The 21,064-nt window shown below is 37.6% G+C and overlaps 1 protein-coding gene across 2 annotated transcripts in view; it reads right to left on the bottom strand.

The window, feature by feature from the left end:
- Positions 1–21,064, bottom strand: part of KCNT2 (potassium sodium-activated channel subfamily T member 2) — a 282,806-nt gene that overhangs the window by 138,554 nt on the left and 123,188 nt on the right. For both annotated transcript variants that reach the window (XM_010974039.3, XM_074351598.1), the window contains exons 9-10: positions 2,456–2,636; positions 1,083–1,247 (exon numbers count right to left, since the gene is read on the bottom strand). In XM_010974039.3, coding sequence (XP_010972341.3) covers positions 1,083–1,247; positions 2,456–2,636 — 346 coding nt within the window. The remainder of the gene's footprint in view (positions 1–1,082; positions 1,248–2,455; positions 2,637–21,064) is intronic.

The following is a 21,064-nucleotide window of genomic DNA, read 5'->3' as shown; positions in this document are numbered from 1 at the left end:
ATATTAATAATAACATACCCAACAAATAAATATGTAGTTCCTCCAAAACATGCAAACTGATTTATACAAAAACAAAAGAATGCATTACATAAGTATCACTTCGATTTTTTAAATTTTTTTTTTAAATTTTTTTAATGAAGGGAGGTAATTAGATTTATTTATTTAGTAGAGGTACTGGGAATTGAACCCAGGACCTCATGCATGCTAGGCATGCACTCTACCACTGAGCTATACCCTCCCCCCACTTAGATATTTTTAAATCCAAAAAACAGTATTTAAAAAGTGCTCTAAAATATTCATGGAAAAAATTCTCTTTATATGAGTGAGAGATAATTAGATGTACTTAGTACTGTCTTGACCTCAGGACTGTCCAGCCTGTTGACACAGATTTCTCGAGGAAATACAAGAAACTCAGGTAGCTCTTTGCCATCTGTGCTGCGCTAAGTGCATTAGGCAGGAAAGGAGGTCACCTGCATCTGCCCCAGCGCGGCGCCGCGGCAAAGGCAAGAAGCGCCTGGGGGCTTTTTCTGCATACACAGAAAAAGAGATTTTTCTGAATTAACGATCTCAATTCAGCTAGTTATTGTCCAAATTATGTTCCTGCATTAACACTGTAAATTAGACCTAGTTACGTTCCAGGAAACAAAAGGAAAAGAATGGAACTTCCAGATTCCACACTTTCATCAGCATCACTTGACAAAACTCTGAAATATCCAAGTGAGCAGATGATATTGAGATGAATTTTTCATTGTTTTATTATATTTTATGTTAAATTTGACTGTTTCATAGAAATATCGTTTATGCATTACCCAAGGGAGGAAAAAAAAAGCAATCGTTTTAATTCAAAGAAAACCTGTCTTTGTAGCAGAAATGTAGTTCCATCTGTCTTTCAGTATAGATACAGAAGGAAACTTAAAATACTGTGTTTCCCTTGAGCATTTGTCCTATGTGCCTTGTTCTATCTGTCATTCTTCATTTACTCTTTCTAAATTTGAGTGCGTAAATAAAAACCCTTCAGAACACAGGCGGCACCATCAATGACTTTGACAATGTGTTAGCAGGTATGACCCATTTAAAGGTACCTGCAGTCTTGGATGAGCGTAGAATTCATTTAAGAAGTCCATGAGCAAATCAATCTTCAGTGAGCTGACACACAGAACAACATGCTTTTCCGTTTGAGCTCTGTGTCGACTGTAGTTTCCACCTGACTTTTGTCTCTCCATCCACAAATAGGCCAGCTGTTCAAACTGTAATGCATTTTCCACATGTGAGTGAAAAACACTGGACATGAAAATAAAAATCAATGCAACGCATCTATTGTTTACTACGCATGCTCAATTTCTTAGACGAAACTCTTTGCATTTCAAATGATCACTGTTCCGTTCAACAAGAGACTTTTTGTAGGATTGCTGTAGAGCCTGCTAATGCCTTCCATGGCCTTCAGGTCTTTAAGGAAACATATCAATATGATTTTCCTATGAAATCGTAACTGGGCAGTAAGGTATATGTCTCTGCGTTAAGTCCAGTAGAATATGGAGCTATGTACATTATGCACTGAGTCAAAGAGAAAAGAATCACTGGAATTTCTCCCACATTCTTCTGTCAACTTCAGCCTACATCTCATGCAAGTGGGGGACACCCTTACCAGACACGCAAGGCCACATTCTGGGTATATAGTAGCTGGTACGTAAGGGAGGTAGAGAGTATAGGGGAGGGGTGTCATTAAGGATGACATTGCATGGTTGGTCAGGGGCAGGAAGATCATTTTTATCCCTGCGTAAAGTGTATTTAGACACACTGTGGCCAATGGCCGTACAATGAAATACACAAGTTTGATTTGTATTGGCCATATCCTGTTTCTGACCCGCCCTCCCATGGACACCCAGAGTTCATGGTAGAAAAAAGCTGAAGGTTGCCTCTATGTAACTTTAGTCTCATTTTATATCCCTCTACTGTGTCCTTATCCATTCTCCAAAATGCTGCATAGTAGCAACGTTTCATCTTCAGATTTTGTTTTAGTTGTCCAACATATGCAATCAATTTTTATTCATTACAACATATGGCTTTTAGATTTATTTTCAAGAATCAAGAGAAATCAACTCTTCACAAGTTTATTTCCTTGAGCTATCATTCTATAATTAAAAACTATACTGTCCTACAGTCCTGGAATTAACATAGTTACACACTCTGTATTTGAAAGAATGCATCTTAAAGGATTGAAATAAAATGTGAGCTATCAATGGTGACTGGAGGAAAAAAAAACTCAGTGTTTCTAATATAATATCAAGAGCCATTTCTAAGAAAATTTTAATTAACCGACTAGATGGAATAATAGCACATGTGAATATATTACTGTTAGATTAATCAGCCACTCTGTATTTTTTAATTAAATGTGGAAGGTTTGATTTCATAAAACTTTACACATCTTTATAAAATTGAACATGCTCGTGTTTACCTGTATAGGTAGGACCACAAGAGCAACACAGATCATGGCAACAACAAAAAGCTTGGAGGACCATGTTTCCGGAGTGACGTCCCCAAAGCCCACAGTAGAAAATGTCACAATGCAGAAGTACAGGGAGTCAAAGAGATTCAGCTTCTTTCCTATTCGTTCCAGATGCTGGATTCCACAAATGCTAAAGAAACAAACGTACATTACAAATAAAAACTTCAAATTGGGCACATTTCTTCTCATCAACACTCTTCTGCAAGCCAAAGCACCTTTCATAAAGCCACTCAGCAGCTGGGGTCTTACATTGCACGATATTGTTTGGGATACGGTAATTTTTTAAAGTTTTTTTCCGACATCAAACAGATACAGTCTTATTTTGATTAGCAGCCAAAAACTATAGCTGAAAGATCACAAAGTAAGTTTGAACAGCATGTAAAATGAATAGACTGAATTTCATGTGTGACTTACACAAACTTTTTGAATGCATGTCAAGGAAACATAGAGACCAGAGAAGCTGCTGATTCCCTGTCACAATAGCGATAGTCAATAGTCTTTTTTTTATCAAAGAGATATTTTTAACTATATACACATGGCATATACATGTGTATATGTTTCGTGTGTGTGCACCGACATCCCTCAGTATCCACAGGGGATTGGTTCCAGGACCCCCATGGGTACCAAAATCTGCGGATGCTCAAGTCCTTTACATAAAATGGCACAGTATTTCCATATAACCTATGCACTTCCCCCCGTATACTTTTTATTTTATTTTATTTTTTGTGAATGGTGAGGCAACTAGGTTTACTTTTTTAGAGGAGGTACTGGGGATTGAACCTACATGCACTCTACCACTTGAGCTATACCCTCCCCCTTGTATACTTTAAATCATCTCTAGATTACTTACAGTACCTAATACAATTTAAGTACTATGTAAATGTTGTAAATAAAATGCAAATGCTACATAAATAGTTGCTCGTATGCAGCAAATTCACGTTTTGTCTTTGGGAACTTTCTGGAAAATTTTTTCCCAAATATTTTCGATCTGTGATTGGTTGAATCTACAAAAGTGGAAGCTGTGGATAAATAGGGCCACCTGTATTTAGGAAAGGTTTAAGGAGTTAATTATTGCCAGGCGACCCTCAAAGGGAGTTCTTTAGTAGATCAGTTATCTGTACAAAGCAACTGACGGTACGAAAGCAAGGGAGCAGCACAGAAATTGTTACAAGATGTTCCCAAAGTAGAATTGTTAAAACAGCATTAGAAATAGCACTGCTACTAGCTTAAAAAAAAAAAAAAAAAAAGCAAGGCTATGCCAGATTGGAGGGAGATGAGATTTGCAACACAAAAAGTCAGCCACAGAAAGGATCCTAGTCCTGATGCACATTACACTATACATAAGCTACAAAAAGATGCTGAATGAAAGAAGCCAGATGTCAAAGATTACATAGTGTAGGATTCTATTTATTTGAAATGTCCAGATAAGAGACAGCATATTAGCGGTTGCTTGGGATTGATGGCGGGAACACGTGATGGAAATGTTCTAAAATTGGGTCGTGGTGATTATTGCAGAGCTCTGAAAATATATTTAAACGATTGAGTTTTACACGTATCATGAGTGAATTTTATGGTATGTAAATTACACCTCTATAAAGCTGTCAAAAAAAATCGCTGTAGGCTTCTGAATATCTGAGTCCTCCTTCCAGCTTCTATGCAGAACAAGCAGACATCGCTTGATTATGCAGATCGAGAAAAAGTGCCATTTAATGTTTAAACTCTAGAAATTCCTTTTCTAGCCTTTAAGATATCTACATAGTTGCCTAAGTTACATCTCATAAATATTCAGTTATCTTAAATCTTTTTCTTAAGGTAGAGGGTAAGCCACTGGATAGTCAGGTAGATGGGCAGGCACACAGGTAGATGAACCAGGGGACAGAAGAGATACAGCTGGGTATTTGTCATCCTTTAGCTTCAGAGGCAGATACTTCTTTTTTTTTCTTTTTTCTTTTTCCGTTTTGTTAACTCCACGTCTCCAGAACAATTCAGCACAACTGCCTCGTTCTAGGTTGAGGAATTCTGTGTGAGCCGACAGGTCATATGGGTTGCCTTATGTTAGCGTATTTGCTCAGCTGCCCCCACGCAATATAACAGCCAAGCTAATTCCAAGGCTGTTCAGGAGAAGCCTTCATACAAACAAAGAGAACAATTGTTTGACAACAATGGACATTTCTGTGGAATAAGCTTTGTTTATTTTATTTAAAATAATTTACATCCGAGAATGTAAACAACTTCGAGTAACTTCCACTCTTCCGTAGAAAATAGAATGAGGAAAAAAAAAGATAATTTATTTATTTTTAAGGACTGAAAATGATTATTTCCGAATTCAGACATGTATTATCTTGACCTGAACTACCAGAACAGTCTCCTATTTCGCTGCCTGATCTTCAGTCTATCCTTTCAATGTAACCCACTCATAAGGGCCATATTCATAGTCTTTAAACACAGCTTGGATATATCAATCTCAGGTTTAAAAGAACAACTGCATTCTCACTGTTGAGGAGCTTTCTAGTTCATGGTGTGACAGATTGTTGTAACAGCTGCCAGCACGTCAAGTCTCCTCATGTCCAGCCTCCCTTGCAACATGACACGGCTGTCCTTCCCACTGCAGTGTGCTGTCTGTTTCTCCTTGTCCTTGAATTTGAACTGGGCTAATGACCGTTTGGACCAACAGAACATTGCCGAACTGATGTTACGTGGGTTGCAAAGTCTAGACCTTAGGAGGCCATCAAGCTCTTGTTCTCACTTCTTTGGAAGTCCGAGACCACTGTGCTGTGCAGCAGCCCCAGACAATCTACTGCAGGATGAGAGGCCACGCAGAGAAAACCAGGACGTCCCAGCTGCCAGCCAGCAGCAGCAGCCTGACCTGCGAGTGCCGCCATCTTGGACTCTCCAGTTCCAATGAGGCCGTCACACGACCGAAGCCAAAACAGAAATCACAGAACAACAGAAAAACTGCCCCAGTCATCAGTCACACAATTGTGAGACGCAACAAAGTTCTGGGTTTGGGGGTAGTTTGTTATCAGCAATAGATACGTGGTGCATATAGAATTAACCAGAATGCAGCCTCTGGATCAAATCTGTTTTTTTTTTCTTTTTCCCCACTTTCCTCTCATTTATCTCCACTTTACTTACTATTTAGACTGTTTACTTATCATAATATAGAACCTCCACCCCCATGTCTACTTTTTGCCCAATCTGATCTTTTCAACTGAAAGCCCACTTTCCCCAATTCCTACAATAATTCCCATTTTTTGAAACCCTACCTCCAATATGACCTCCTGCATGAAGCCTTCATTGAACCCCAAGTTAGAGTGCTTCTGATGAATTTCTAGAGTATGCATGAGTTCACGTCTTAGATAGCTACACTTTACAAAAGTATCTATATTTAGTGTTCAACATTTTTCACCCCTACTCAACTATTATCAATCTCTATGACAGTATTTATATTTAATTTATATTTTTATTTCCTACAACACTTAAACAAAGCGCATAGCAACTACCTGGTAACTAACTGCTACATAAACAAATAAACACCTAATTAAACCCTACTCAAATAGTACATACAAATAAACTCCAAAAATTATTCCATGCATACGTTGCAATTTTTTTATTACTGCATAACAAACTCCCCCAAACGTAGTGGCTTAAAACAGTAACAACGTATCATCTCACATGATTCTGTGGGTTGCATGGGAAGCTTCTCTGGTTTTCTGGGCTCACTCAGGCAGCTGTGTTCAGCTGGGGATGGGCCAGAATGCAGGGTCCAAGACAGCCTCACTCCTGCACTCTATGGCAGGGACCACTGTTGGCTGTGGTGCCTTGGTTTTCTCCACGTGACCTCCCAGCCTCCAATCAACTCATCCAGCTTCCTTATCGTCTCAGGGCAGGCATGGCAGCTGCAAGTCCTCTTAAGACTAGCTTTTATCTGCTCCATTCTACTTGCCAAAGAAAGTCACAAGATCATACCATGTTGAAGGAGTGTGGAAGTAGACTCCATCTCTTCATGAGAGGAGCTACAAAATACTGTGACTATGTTTTTCAATTTACCAAACCATGTAAATGATAACACATCACAACCTATATAAATCTTAATAAACACTGCTGAATAAACCATATTACAACCCAAGGCATGTAATTTCCTTGGTATAGCTGTAGTTCAATCCATACTTACAATCATTTTTTATAATCCTTACGTAAAATGCCATTTACTTGACCTGAGAAAATCATGTGAGCCTTTCACACATGTATTAATTAATTTATTAAGTCCTTATACTTAAACAACTTGGTATACCTTAGTGCTCTCTAAATTGATATGAAAACCCCTAAAATGATAAGAAAATGAAACAACTATTAATGCTTAGGGAAATTTAATAAAAAGGCAGAGCCCAGCTACTCTCATCACGTGATATGGCCGCAGCATCACTTCCTGATTCCAGTTACAGAGTATTTATACGCAACACGTGGAGAACGTTAAGAGAATCTGCCAACTTATCACAGTACTATTCTGGCTACAGGTGACACAGGTAGGGATGTTGTAAAGAAACATGAAAGCGGGTATCTCCGCTCTATGCTAAACATTCAGATACAGGTTATCTTTATATTCTGCATATAAACCATCTTTCTAAACAACAATTCAGCTACTTCCATGAAGGAATGGAAAGAGTGTATCTTCAGGATATGTAGATACATGGACAGTTTATTGTTACTTTATTATGCAATTCTTGAGGCTAAGACAGTTTTGGCACTGAAAAATCTTTGATTCCCATGATGCAAAAACATTAATATTTCACTTATATGTTAGTTATTTTTCCTAGAACTGTGAATGCTTCAATGTATTATATAAGGATTTGAGGCTATTCAATGATTATAATCCATTTTAATATAGATTGTTATCTTACTTCCTTCACAGATGTCTCTGGAGCCATTATTAAATGAAAACTGCCTCTTCTCCCTGATCATAATTGATGAATTTCAGTTAATTATTATTTTGTGTCTGTACCCAGAAGAGGTTTTAATGATGGGCACAGATTTTCTAATAATATAAATCTAAGAACGTGCTCAAATACGGCACATTCATAATCAAAATATCCTAGTCTGTCTTCTTGTAAAAGAGATACATCTTTTTAGTCAGTCAAAGCCCAAGTTAAACTATTTAAATTATATCCTCAATTGAAAGTAGCAGAAGAATTTAATAATACAGGATTTTTTTTTTAAATCAGAGCTGGTAGATATTAGTAAACACTCTGTTACCATTAAATTTTCTAGTAATCACATTTAATATTGTCTTGGGACTGGGCAGTAATATTTAAGGGAAAAAAAGCTAATTTAAAATATTTGATTTTAGTATGTATCTCATTGCAAACGAATTTTTGTTTATTAGCCTGTATTCCCCGCCTAAACATTTGCAGTTAAACAGTGTACTGCAATTTCATATATAAAAATAAACCAGTATTAACCATGTTCTATTTAGCTTTTTGTTTAGTTAATATGCATACAAGTTACTCAGATTCATTTGCAGTAAATAACTATGAAATGGAAAGTTGCAAATGAATATAATTTTCTTATAAATTCTTTACAGTAAAAATACCTATACATTTTAAGTAAGAAAGAAACGACCTATATAAACCAATAGGTGCTAATACTTTACTTAAACGTTTCATAATGGGGAAAGGACATCCTAATATCATAACGCTAAGTCACGTTTATTCACAGACAATCCTTTGTCGATGGTTTACTTATGTGCTGTGTATTAGAGATGCAGATATGCATATGACACCTTCGTCTACACAAAAAAAGTTTCTAAAATCTGAAGTGAATGATTTTGACCCCAGCTTTATAACACTACTACCAGCAATCATACCAAAAATTAATAATCAAACATTTAACTTATAACTTGGTTAATGCTAACTTAAGGAAACTACTTAAGTTTTTTGAACTTCATGCTTCTGAACTGAAAAGTAAATGTAATAATATTAATTTCTTCATTTGGATATTATGAGATTTAAATGAGCTAACGCTCAGTGAAATGCCTGACAACGTAAGAACGTTCAAGGAATTCCGCAATAATTGTGTCATTTATGTCACAGCCACAGAATAAAATAAACAGAAGCAGAAAAATGGGTCAAACGTAAGGGTCAAATATCCACACAGAAGTGTTACAAAGCCTCTGTTCTCCACTGGACAAAAACAAATGTACTATTAACAGTAGAGTCGGGGACCATGGAGAGAGGGTGAGGATGAGAAAACAGCCTGTCCACTCTCCTTGCTTTGGATTTGCTAACAGAGTTGTTAGCTGCGGAAAATCACCATGGATTAATGAGTAGCTGTCATCCTGTCCGACCTTTTCTCCTGCAACTCTCAACTGCTAGGGAAGGGGGAAAACGGGCAAGCGTGGAGGGCTCCAGAAAGGAGAGTTAGGCAACTTGCAAGGTAAACCCATAATCTTTAACTATTTAGAAAGAGAGTCATGCCATATTCACTGACCTTTGGCAGGTTCACCATTGTCATTTACGGTAAGTGGCAACCAATTCTTGGCAACGCAGTAAGAGGGGAAAAGGTTGAGCACTGTTTCTGGGCCAAAATGTTTATATGGGCTAGTGAGGACTACCTATCACTGAGAACTTCTACTGCAATTACATAAAAGGCTGCATATATGTGTATCATATAGGTTCTTATCTAGGTACTTACCTACAGAGCTCACTGACATATGTGACTACGAAGTAGGTCATCACAGTGTGATCTTTTCAGATTTAAATATTAAATATTTTTGTAAAAATCCCAATAGAATTTTCTTTTTTTATATTTTACACCATAACTCATATCCACTGCTATTATTTAAATAGGTATTTAATTTTATATAACATGGATTTTCTATCTTATGAAAATTAAATATACCTATTTTTTGAAATGCTATGAATTTCAAGAAGCAGAGAAGTCCTGCCATGCACATATTTATGTTTTTGCATAATCGTGGTCAATATTTACAACACTGAGCTCAAACTGGACTTTCAGCAATATTTTACACAGCTGTTCCCACCTTAAAGCAAATAATTTGATATGAATACTCATCTGTGACCATGTCTATTTTACAGGTCACTGTCACAGAATAAAAACCCTTGAGGAATTTTACAGTATGGACTTTGGCAAGTTTTTAAAAATCAAGTGAACATGCACGTAAACTATGCAAATTAACGGAAAAATGCCAGCTACTCAAACGTATCCTTAAATTCCTCCTCCGAACTTGATCACCACCAACACGCACCAGAAACAGAGAAATGCCCTCGGGATTTCAAATCATCCAACACTTCCACGATCAGTAAGGGTAACAAACTGACTACATGATGAGAACCATATGAAACAAATACAGCTCATGAGAGATACAATGTTTTCTTTGGTTTTCAACCAATATTTGTTGATTTTCAACATGACCTGTAGATACCAGGTAATGAAGGCAATAAATAATAATGGCATAAGAAGAAATATTAGAAAAAATTTTGCAGGTGGAAAGGGATGTAAATTATTTTATTCTTGGATATGTTGAATTTATCATTTCTGTAAGATATTATGTCCAAGTATTTTATTAATATGCACCTAGAATAAACCATACTTACACTCCTTGGGTAAACTTTACTTGATGGTCATTTTTGTACAGTTCTAATATTTTTGCTTCCAAAAAACAGCACTATGCACTCACTGGCTATTACAAGATAAATAACAAAGATATAAATAAGAAATCAAAATCATTCCAGTCCTTCCAACTCTTGAAGTAATAATATCTAGCATGAATCCTGTTGCTTGTTTGGTATTTTGTTTGTTCTGCTTTCATTTTTAATGTAAATGCACTTTTGATTTGAATTTTGCCAAGGATTTTTGTAACTATTTTTTCAAAGACATCTTGGTCTGTAGCTCTTTATCTCCAACACACGTTCCTTGAAAAGCCGAGTTGGCAGTAGATACAGCGGTCTGCAGTCAGATACCTCTGGCAACTCTGAGTTGAGTATATTTTATTCAGCAAAAGACTTTTCAGATTCCTTTAATGAGTTACTGTTGACTGCGAATCTCCAAGAGTAGAATAATTTTCATAAGATTAACCAAACATCTGCCAAAGTTCTTACTCTTTGATAGAATATCTTGAAGTATTAGGGTTTTATGAGCTGAAACATGAGAACATCAGCCCAGGGCTTGCACTTTGAGTATTTCTGAATAACTGTTTAGCTTAATCATTAAATGGTTTGGGTAACTTTGTACCTTTGCCCATGCCCTGAATTACACCACACTGGATTTACTGCTGCTTGAAGAAATTTAACAGTGAACTGTCAGTCTCTGAAGTTTTTTCATTTTGTTTTGGTTTGGGGGATTTTTTTAAATGGAGATCAAAAGATAAAATTTTAAAATGTGACATTTTAGAAGTGCTCCATCTCTGCCCTTACTCTCAATTTAATAGTACTTAAAAAGCCATAAATAGGCATTTTGGATTGAACTTCCGTTCATTCTTTCCATAGATACACAAGAATCAATATGCCTTGCTCTTTACTGACTTCCTACAAATCTCAACTTTGAGCACATCTAACAAAGTACAGTTTATAAATCTGGGCCCACGGCAGCCATGCCGAGTGCTGGATACGCACAGAAGAGTCCTGTCCCTGCTCACAGGGAAGCCAAGGGAGTAGGTCAAACACGTGCACAAGCACCGCAGCTATTTACACGTGGATCACCAGAAGCGAGCGAGTCCTGTGGAAAGCAGGACTCCAAATTTTACCTCAGTAAGAAAATTCTAAATTCTGCTTTTTTTGTTCACTGGAATACCATTAAATCTTACTAAGGATAATTTTAGTTAAAGAAGCTATTCAAACACTCAGGCAAAACTCATAACCACTTAATTAAAAAAGGATGAGACCCACTTTGCACTAAATACATGAAGCCATGATGCATATTATACCAAACATTTTATTTCTAATTAATTTAGAAACAAAAAGACTAAGGTATTTATTTCTTTAGCTAAATACACCTCCATTTAGAAAAGCTAACATCTTAACTCTTGTATTTTAAATCTCTTTTTTTTTTCCTTTCCCTCACTTAGTGAAGAAGTATCACCAGGGTAAGAGCCAGAAATTATTTAAGACCACACGCTACACCAACCACAACAGAATGGTAAGTGTTCTTTTGATATTAAATTCCTCAATTGAAGGGATTCCACACTGTCCATTACCAGTCCTATAGAATATATTTCCTTTAACAAAATTACATTGAAGTGCAGTGTATTCCATTTCCTCTCCTTTCATCGTTAATGGCCTAAACAAAATAAAAGCATATGCTGAACAGTCTCTCTCAATTACTCATAGACCCATCAGCCTATGGACCATTTCTAATATACTGCACGCAGATGGAAGAGGGGGGTTTCCATTCATGGCATGAAAGATGGAACTTCCAGTCACATGCAGTGTTTCGTTCTACGTTCCTCAGGTTATATGCTGAGAGGGTGTTCATAGTCATCCATAATCATTTACTTTAAAATGTCTACTGCATGTCAATGCAAAATGTATTTTCTACTATCAACTGTGAAGGAAATAGACAAACAAGGCAACAGATGATCAAATGGATTAAACTGGTGAAAATTCGGAGAAAAATCATTACAGTCAAAAGGAATAAATAACATGGTGAGGTCAAGAATCAAGTAAAATCAGGATCATGTCCTTGACATTCCCATTTCAGAAGACTAAATATTAAGAAATTAAACCCTTACTAGAAAAAATGGGGACCCGTCTCACCAGTAGAAAGCTATTTAAGTTACTTCCGTATTAAAAAAAAAACCATGGATACGACAGTAAAGACAACGTGAAACTTAATCGTCTTACATTCTTACCAATAAAAGAAAACTTACTCATTACTACTTGCTTTCTGGAGAACTTTTAGGATTTTTCTCTCCCGAAGCTTCAATAAAGTGCTTGTAATTTTGTTTTTGCCGTGCTGTAGGTCATACGCTTTTGAAAAGGTTTCACATTTATCTGTTCTATTTATTGAGGGCTACTAAGTTGGGCACAGTACTAGGTACTAGGGGAGGAAAAGGTGTAGAAAAACTGACAACTTCCTTGATGGAGGTTAAAGTGCAGTGGAAGAGACAGAAAGTGATGAAAATAGACGTAAACAGACAAAGGAGAGTCCTCCAGTGCTAGGATTTCCTGTCATAATTGAATTTGATCTAATCAGGGATCAGGATTCAAAAAAAATGTTATTTTACATTAACATAAAAAAGATGAGTCAGCTTTACCTGGCAGAGAAGGTAGAGCATTCTAGGGAAGAGGGAGGTTAGTCTGATGGAGGAAGTAGGAAAAAAAAAAAAAAGCAGGACTTCTGAGCAGAGGAAAAATAAAGGTTGTGAGATGAGAATGGAAAGATGAGGGAAACCATAAAGGCGCAGGAAAGTTACAACATATGAAGGAGTTCTGTATTCACCCCACAACACATGGAAGATCTTAAACAAGCATCAAGCAAGTGTGTGGTGACACAGTCACATTTACATTTCCCAAAAGTCACTGTGATCACCATGAGATGAATGTTTGGTTGGAACCAAAGTGGAAAGAGGTAAACCAGTTACATGGCTGTTGCTATCAAGAGGTTATATAATTCAAAAAGATAACATGCCCCCCAGTGTTCACAGCAGCACTATTTACAATAGCCAAGACATGGAAACAACCTAAATGTCCATCAACAGATGGCTGGATAAAGAAGTTGTGGTATATTTATATGATGGAATACCACGCAGCCATAAAAAAGAATAAAATAATGCCATTTGCAGCAACATGGATGGACATGGAGATCATCATTCTAAGTAAAATAAGCCAGAAAGTAAGAAAAATATCATATGATATTGCTCATATGTGGAATCCAAAAAAAAAAAAAAAGACAAATGAACTTATTTACAAAACAGAAACAGACCCACAGACATAGAAAACAAACTTATGCTGTGCTCACTTCGTCAGCACACATACTAAAACTTACAGTTACCGGGGAGGAAGGGAGTGGGAAGGGATAAATTGGGAGTTTGAGATTTGCAGCTACTAACTAATACATATAAAATAGATAAACAACAAGTTCATAGTGCATAGTACAGGGAACTACATTCAATATCTTGTAGTAACTTATGGTGAAAAAGAACATGAAAACAAATATATGTATATTCATGTATGACTGAAGCATTATGCTATATATCAGAAGTCGACACAACATTGTAAACTGACTACACTTCAATAAAAATATATTAAAAAAAAGATGTTGTGATAGTTTAGATGAGTGAGGTGATGACTGAGAGAAACAGAAGTGGGAAGACGACTTATAGGACATTTAAGAGATAAAGCCCATGGGACTATTTTTACTGGGCATCGTGTAACAGAACAGGAGGTGTTAAGAATGACTCTATTCTCCAGGGCTGCCCAAAAGCATGGACACTAGCTGCTATTTCAGTGATGGACGACCGCGGGGGGATACACAGCACACATTTGCTTTTGGACATATTTAGTTTGAGGAATCTAAGAGAAAATGTCACAAAAACAGCTAACTTGTAAAGAACACAGTTAAAGCCATAGAAACTGGCCTAAGGCCACTAGTCTGGTCACAATGATTGGATTCTTTCTGGTGCACTTTTGCAACCTCCATAGTAAAGATGAAAAGCTGGGGTGTCAGACCCCCGCCCTAACAATCTTGCTGCCAAGGACAGTCAGAGCAAATCATAGATCAAATTCTGCCACACAAAACACTTGCTAACCCCTGTTCTGTAAGATCCAAGGGGTTGCTGTTCTCGCGTCCTTCTGTGCAGAACAACAAATACACCGACAAAAAGGTTCACCCCAAGGGAAATCTGAACATGTACCAAGGGCAGGTTCTGTGAACCAGCCTGTGGAATCAGATCACAAAATGCTCAGAGTAGGAACGAGTCCGCAAGGGTCTGCAGACCTGAGGCACCCCTTCCATAAAGGGTTAGGCTGCTGTGCGCATCGCATGCTTACAATCCAGTTATGCAGAGGCAGAAACAACACTCTCTTGCCAACTACACGTCTTGAAAACTATCTTTAATTCCCTTTACGTTAATTTGTAAAACTTATGACACAGATATTGATGCTTGAAACTGGTGGTAACCTGGTAACGGGTCCCTGATGAGAATCCTTCACATGCTTATCAGCCATGCCTGGATTTTAGCTCATCTACACACAGATACCGCACTACCCTGAAATGTTTAGGGGATTACAGAAAATATAGCTAAAATATGTGATACAGTCCTAGGAGAAAAATATAAAGTGAAACGAAAGGGCTGAGGACTGACTGCTAAGAAAATATGTGATTTAATGAAATGTTACAGAAGAGGAAGAAGACATAAAAAGAGTATGCGTGTGTGCGTGTACCTATGGAGTGTGTGCACTGGTGCCCCCGCGTACCCATCGCAAGCTCACAGCCCCCGTGTACGTGTCAGTCACTCTTCATGTAAACTTTTCTGACTTTAAAGCTGGGAAGTATTAAATAATATTTACTACTAGAATATGGGAAATACTAAAACCAGTGACTTACATTGGCTTTCTGAGTCCTATCTTGATATCAGAGATCCCTTCTAAATATATTTTTGCTCCATTCCTAGTACTAAAATCATAGAATAAGGTCATTAGCTCTAAGGATCATAGTCCCTTTTCCTCCTCCTTTGTTAAGGCTTAAAATTTCAAAAACAAACAAAAAGTATGATATCTATTCCACTTTCCTCTTTATTTGCACTTTTCCATCTTAATCATAAGTTTACTTTAAAAAAGAAAAAAAAAAAGAGTATTCTTGATAGGAAAAGCCCCAAAATGAAGTCATAAACAGGTCAAAGTAACTTCTACTGGGTGCAAAGAAGATAAAATAGAATCTTGCATTAAAAACTCAACTGTGAAAAGCATTTACTACAGTGCAATCCGGCTACAGGATAGCCTTGAGAGGAAGACAGGAACAGAGGAAGATAAAACCAGTGAAGTCATGAGACATGACAAACTATAAATTGCTTTGTATACGACACCAAGGAATTCATACTACACTGAAGACTCTGAAGACACAAATGAAGAATTTTAAGCGAGAGAATGTGGTCAATTCGAGTAGTGTCGAGCTCATTAATAAAAGTCCGCTGATGCCCTGAGTGGCTACCACTTCTCTGAGCAGCAACTGTATTTCCACTAGACTCAGAGTCTCCAGGGTGACAAATCACCTTTCAGACACTGCCCATGCAAATCATCCAAGTGAAGTTCCAGCTCAGAGGAAATAATGGATGTTAATAAAAAGCTACTGAATTCAGTCCTAAAGCACTTTCTAGGTGGAGATCTTGCCCCTCTGCAATTTATTTTTTGCTTGATTTTTTCTTTAATTATCTTATTCAATTCTCAAAAGTGAAGTGTGTAACCAATAAAATATTACCTTGACACACTATTATATAAAGACAAATTCATATTTAGAGTTGATAAAAATATATATACATCTCAATTCTATTCAGAAAAGGTCTGATTTACAATGCATTTCTATTTTACTATCAAGAAGTTAGTAAAATAAATGCTAATTTACATGTTTCTGCACATGTCAAATATGAAATGGCACCAAGTAAGTATCAGCTAATTTAAGCTGATTTACACTCATGTGACATGTTCCCACAGGGACATTTTGCTAGTTAGCACCACGTGACAAGACCAGGCCCAAACAGTCAGCCTCTGGTCAACAGTTTCTGGAAATCAAGTAAGGCATAAAATAAGGCTTATTACTTTATTCCATCTGAAATGGGCCAGATTTAATTAGCCACCAAAAAGAAAAGAAAACACAGAGCTTAACACGATACTTCACATTGTACGGGGCAGGAATTACTCTCATAGCAAAAGTGACTCATTTTTTGTGTAATATTTGTGTAATAACTGTTTTGAATACAACTTTTAAAGTGTACTATTAAGGTATTATGTTCATTAACAGGAAAACGTTGTCATAAATAATAACCCTTTGACATTCATAATGCTTAATCTCTGCTTAAAATGAACTGAAAAAACTCCCCTAAGAGATGACAAGGTGAACTTATATCTATTTCACAGAGGATGAAATTCAGAAGACTTTGTAATATACAAATATTAGCATATGCGAATCAGAACACTCTTAAGAAGTATCTGACTGGTTCCTCTGAGCAGTTGACTAACCTTTCTATTGATGGTGTATTTATTGCTTGCAAGCTAGCGCCAAATATATCACTAACTATGTAGAATGGTCTCCAAGGTAAATGACTATTTCTCTTTTTCACTGGAAATTACAACTGTTTTCCTGATCAATAACATTTGTTTAAAGAGCAGTTTCAGAAGGTCAATGACACATTCTCAACTAAAGAAATTTACTGGAAACATAATTTGCATTAACATTTACCTAATGCAGATTTTGCTCCCATGGCTTCAATTTTTTAAAGATTTGTAAGAGCTTTCCCACATCAGATTATTTATACTCAAAGAGATTAAGCTAGGAATTAATATTGCAATGAAGGTACTACCATTCGAGAAAATCTTTGATTTTGTATTTTTTGGCATCCAAAAAAACAGCACTTTTAGGATCCAACATATAAAAATAAATATGCCATTTCCTTTGCTTTTTACTCGTCATGAGACTCACTCAGCTCAAAACTTCATTTAACAGACATTATTCTAATAGCATCTAGCCCCATTCTTTGCAATTATGAATGTCACAGAATGACACAGCTTCAGTGACCTCGCTGGGAGAGTTCGGGGACATGCAGGGAACCCTGGCACAGGGTTTGAGAACAGCTGATCTAACCCAGCTCCCTTCCCCACAGAGGCAGCCTCTTAGGGAGGAAAGAGTTGAAAACTTGACCAATGGTCTGTCTCCTCATAAGAGGTAGCGCCAGGAATATGATAATGTTTCTCATCCCTTCCCCCCAACTTTGTAGAAATCAAATACTACAAGCCCTCTCCAAGAAAACTGTGGAATTAGGCATGTTTTTGTTTTAAGAGAAAACTCAGGAAGGAAACCAGTTGCCTCAAAGCACTTTGTTAATTTAAGTTGTAGGTTCTACATCCTTCCTGTACCAAAAGGAAACCAAACTTACAATCTAGTGAACTAAATGACTAATTCGTCATTCAGCTCCTAATTACCTAGGGTGAATGTCCCAAATAAGATGAAATGTGACTCAGCCATGCCATGTTTCCTAAGTGACCAATCCATCTATAATGTCTTCTGCTTGGGTCCCGTAGAGAGGAAGACTTATGCGACATCAACCCTGTCACTGTACTCTGTCTTTAGGCATCTGCAATGTAAACCTCTAGAACATTCTCAGACACGTTTCAGGGACGTGTGGCAACACATGAAACACGGCTGGTACAGGAGAGACCGATAACCTATAAAGGACCCTTTAGTGTTCATCTCTTCGGATAGGATTGAATTTAAAATCAATTTTATACTTTATATTTTCAATCAAGTTTTTTGTCCCAGACTTACTGTACAAACTCAGCATCATTCCATTAACATAGTTTATACAAGCAAAAGGAAATAAGTCTAATTTCTGATAAAGACAAATAATTGAAGATTTAAAAAAAAAAGATGAATATATTGCAGAACCACTGGTGCTGGATGGTGCAGCCCAATTGTCAGGACCCTTGACTGGGTTGTTAAGAAATGTTTCTTTGAGGATTTAACAGATGAACCTAGACCTTAGGGAGGACAAAAGCTAAGTGGAGACGACACAAGGCCAAGGGGACACTGCTGAGAAAGCCCAAGCTGGGAGTCATCACAATACCTTCAGGGAACAGGAATCAAGCAGTGGTGCAGCCCAGTGCTTCAGAGAAAACACAGCGTAAGTTGAGGTCAGAGAGGTTAGCATGGCCCAGACCATGGAAAGCCCCATAAATTACTTTTGTTTGTTGCTTTTATCCAAATGCATTGGTGGGAAATGGAGGTTCTTAAACTTGTAACAATATTCTTACTATTCTGTGGAAATGTATTGGAAGAAAGCAGCAGTGTCAGCAGACAGAACACATGTCCAAGCAAGAGACAATGGCTGTGTGAGGAGCCGTGACAGTGCGGACGGAGCGGCGGACGGTGCCTGGAGAGATCTTGGCTCCAGAGCCAACAGGCTGGCTGGATGACCAGAGGCTGAGTGTGAGGGAAAAGGAGGAGGGCAGATGACTCCGAGCATTTTACTTTTTTTAAGGGCCTGGATCGATAGCAGGATACCTGAGAAGATACAGGGGAAAACTGCCTGGAAAGAGAATCAAAAATGTCTGGGGCTGCAGAAGCTACCAGCTGATGGATGGTTTTGGAAGCCGCAGGCATCTCTGAGCCACCCAGGCAGATGGAGGCGCAGGCCCTGGAAAGTAAGAAGAGTTTCGATAACCTTCTCTCTGACTCTTATCAGATGTCTGGAAAGAAAATTATATTGGTGAGAGTATAAATGACCCTCCACCCTCTACATGCTCAAATTTGGCTCCCAGAATAAAGCTGAACCCTGCAAAGCACCATAATTTGTACCACAACACACTGTCTCCTGAAAGAATTGGTTTCAAGCATCTGCTAAGGTCTCACATGCAAAGTAAAGATGGCAGGTCACGATCAGACAAACCTGGGCTCATTCCTGGTGCCCCACTTTTTTCAAAATCTCCTTAACTCCTTCCTCTGACCTTACTGCTCTCCTCCCTAAACTGGAGGGAGTACTGCCTACCTTAGAGTGCCCTAAGGCTATTATGGGGGCTCAGCAAAACACTAAGCCAATAAGCAGAAAACCAATGCTCCTTTTCACTATATAAACTTTTGTAAGAAAGAATCCACGTTGTGCTTCCACACTTGTTACATGTCATGTCTCTGGATCACTCTGCCCACAGAGCAGGCTCCTGAGTCCCTGGGAAGGGGGACATTAATTACGCAGAGGGAAGTGTGCTTCCTTCTTTCTGATAATGAGGGCCTAGTGCAATCCGTTTCTCCTCCACCTCGGCTGCCCTAAAGCTTAATACCGGCTTTATACTTTATCCCTGCTCTGCTGATTTGTCGTTTCTTCTACTTCTGTTCTAATGATCCAATTTCACGTCTGTTTTGAAAACTGCCTCAAACCTTTTGTTGAAGGTTTTATGGTATTTCTCTGTCTCCATCTGACAAATGAATAAATTAAGCCTCAGAGAAGCTATCACTTAACTGAAATCACACAGCAAAAAGGCGACACAACCAAGAACTCTTCAAACCTAATGAATTTCTGTTTTTAACTAACGTCCCCCCAGAGAGCTGCACATATACACATGCTCCTGTGAGAAATAAAGCCTAAAAAGGACAATTTTTTCTGTTAAACTAAAGATCTGTCCCCTAAATTATGGCAGAGAAAAATACTCTTTATGTTTAAATAGCACTTTGTAAGTTACAAAACGCAAAATGCTGTTACATAAATGATCTTGATCTTTGCGGTTATTCAGCACTGGGCCCTGCTTGACTTTATAATTAGAACATGGAAAAGATTTAGTCAAAGGCAAACAAACAAACCAAAAAATAAATAAATAAATAAAAATCCCAGAGAGAAAACTTAGGGGGTTTGAGGCATCTCTGACCTGAAGCAAAAAAGACCATGTGCTTCAATCGTCAAAAATATAAAAAACCCTCACAAAGCAGGGGGCTGGGAGTGGGTTTTCACCCTCGCAGTAGGCACACCAGAGGGAAGTAGCTCATATGAAATTCAAACGAGGTATTTAGAACATCCTAAAATCAATTTGCTAGCAAATGAGGAGCCTAAAAATAAATACTAAAAACTTACATATTAAGGTAGAACAAGGGTCTATCATAAAAATAATTCAATGGGCTAACAGGAACTAAAAAGCGTTTTAAGAAGCCAAATGCACCTGGATTATTAGGGATAATCAGAAATATTCCGTACACCATTTGCATAGCAAAACGCTGGTGGAAGTTATTACAACCCCGCGGTGGGAGACAGTGCCAGCACCAGCAATCCACCTACAGGAAGGAGACGATGCTAAATGCGGTTCTCAGCACCCCGAATCTAAACCCTTTACAGTACAGAAAGAGGGTAAATTGTAATGCCCTCTCTCTATTTATGTCAAATATAAATTTAAATTATTTCGTATTTCACAATATAGAAAATATTTTAGAGAATTTACTAATAGAAGACTAGGAGACGAACAGCAGCGATACAAGACCCTGAGCATCAGGACTCTAGAAGTCAGCTGAAACGCAGAAGTTTCTAAGCAATTCAAGGCGCTGGGTAACAGAAGAGGACTTAGTAAGGAGGGAAAGACAGGATGAGAAAAAGAGGAGGGACTTCAAGAGAGAAAAAAATAGTTTATGGTGTTTGAAAAAGATGTATGAATTTTGCACGGATTTCATTGCTTGATGGTAAGAAAATGCTTTTATTATAATGAAAATGTACTATAAAAGCTCTGACGTTGACGACGGTTTAAAATAGACAGCCATCTGGGTTGGATCGTATAGAGAGGCTATGTTTGGAGAAGTGAAAAATAAAAAATATTCTGGGATCTACTTGAGTAATATGATTCTTTATCAAAATCTTCT

This window comes from Camelus bactrianus, chromosome 23 (assembly GCF_048773025.1).
Source record: "Camelus bactrianus isolate YW-2024 breed Bactrian camel chromosome 23, ASM4877302v1, whole genome shotgun sequence".
Lineage (NCBI taxonomy): Eukaryota > Metazoa > Chordata > Mammalia > Artiodactyla > Camelidae > Camelus > Camelus bactrianus.
The sequence above is the reverse complement of the archived record's forward strand: the minus strand, read 5'-3'. Positions and strand labels throughout refer to the sequence as shown.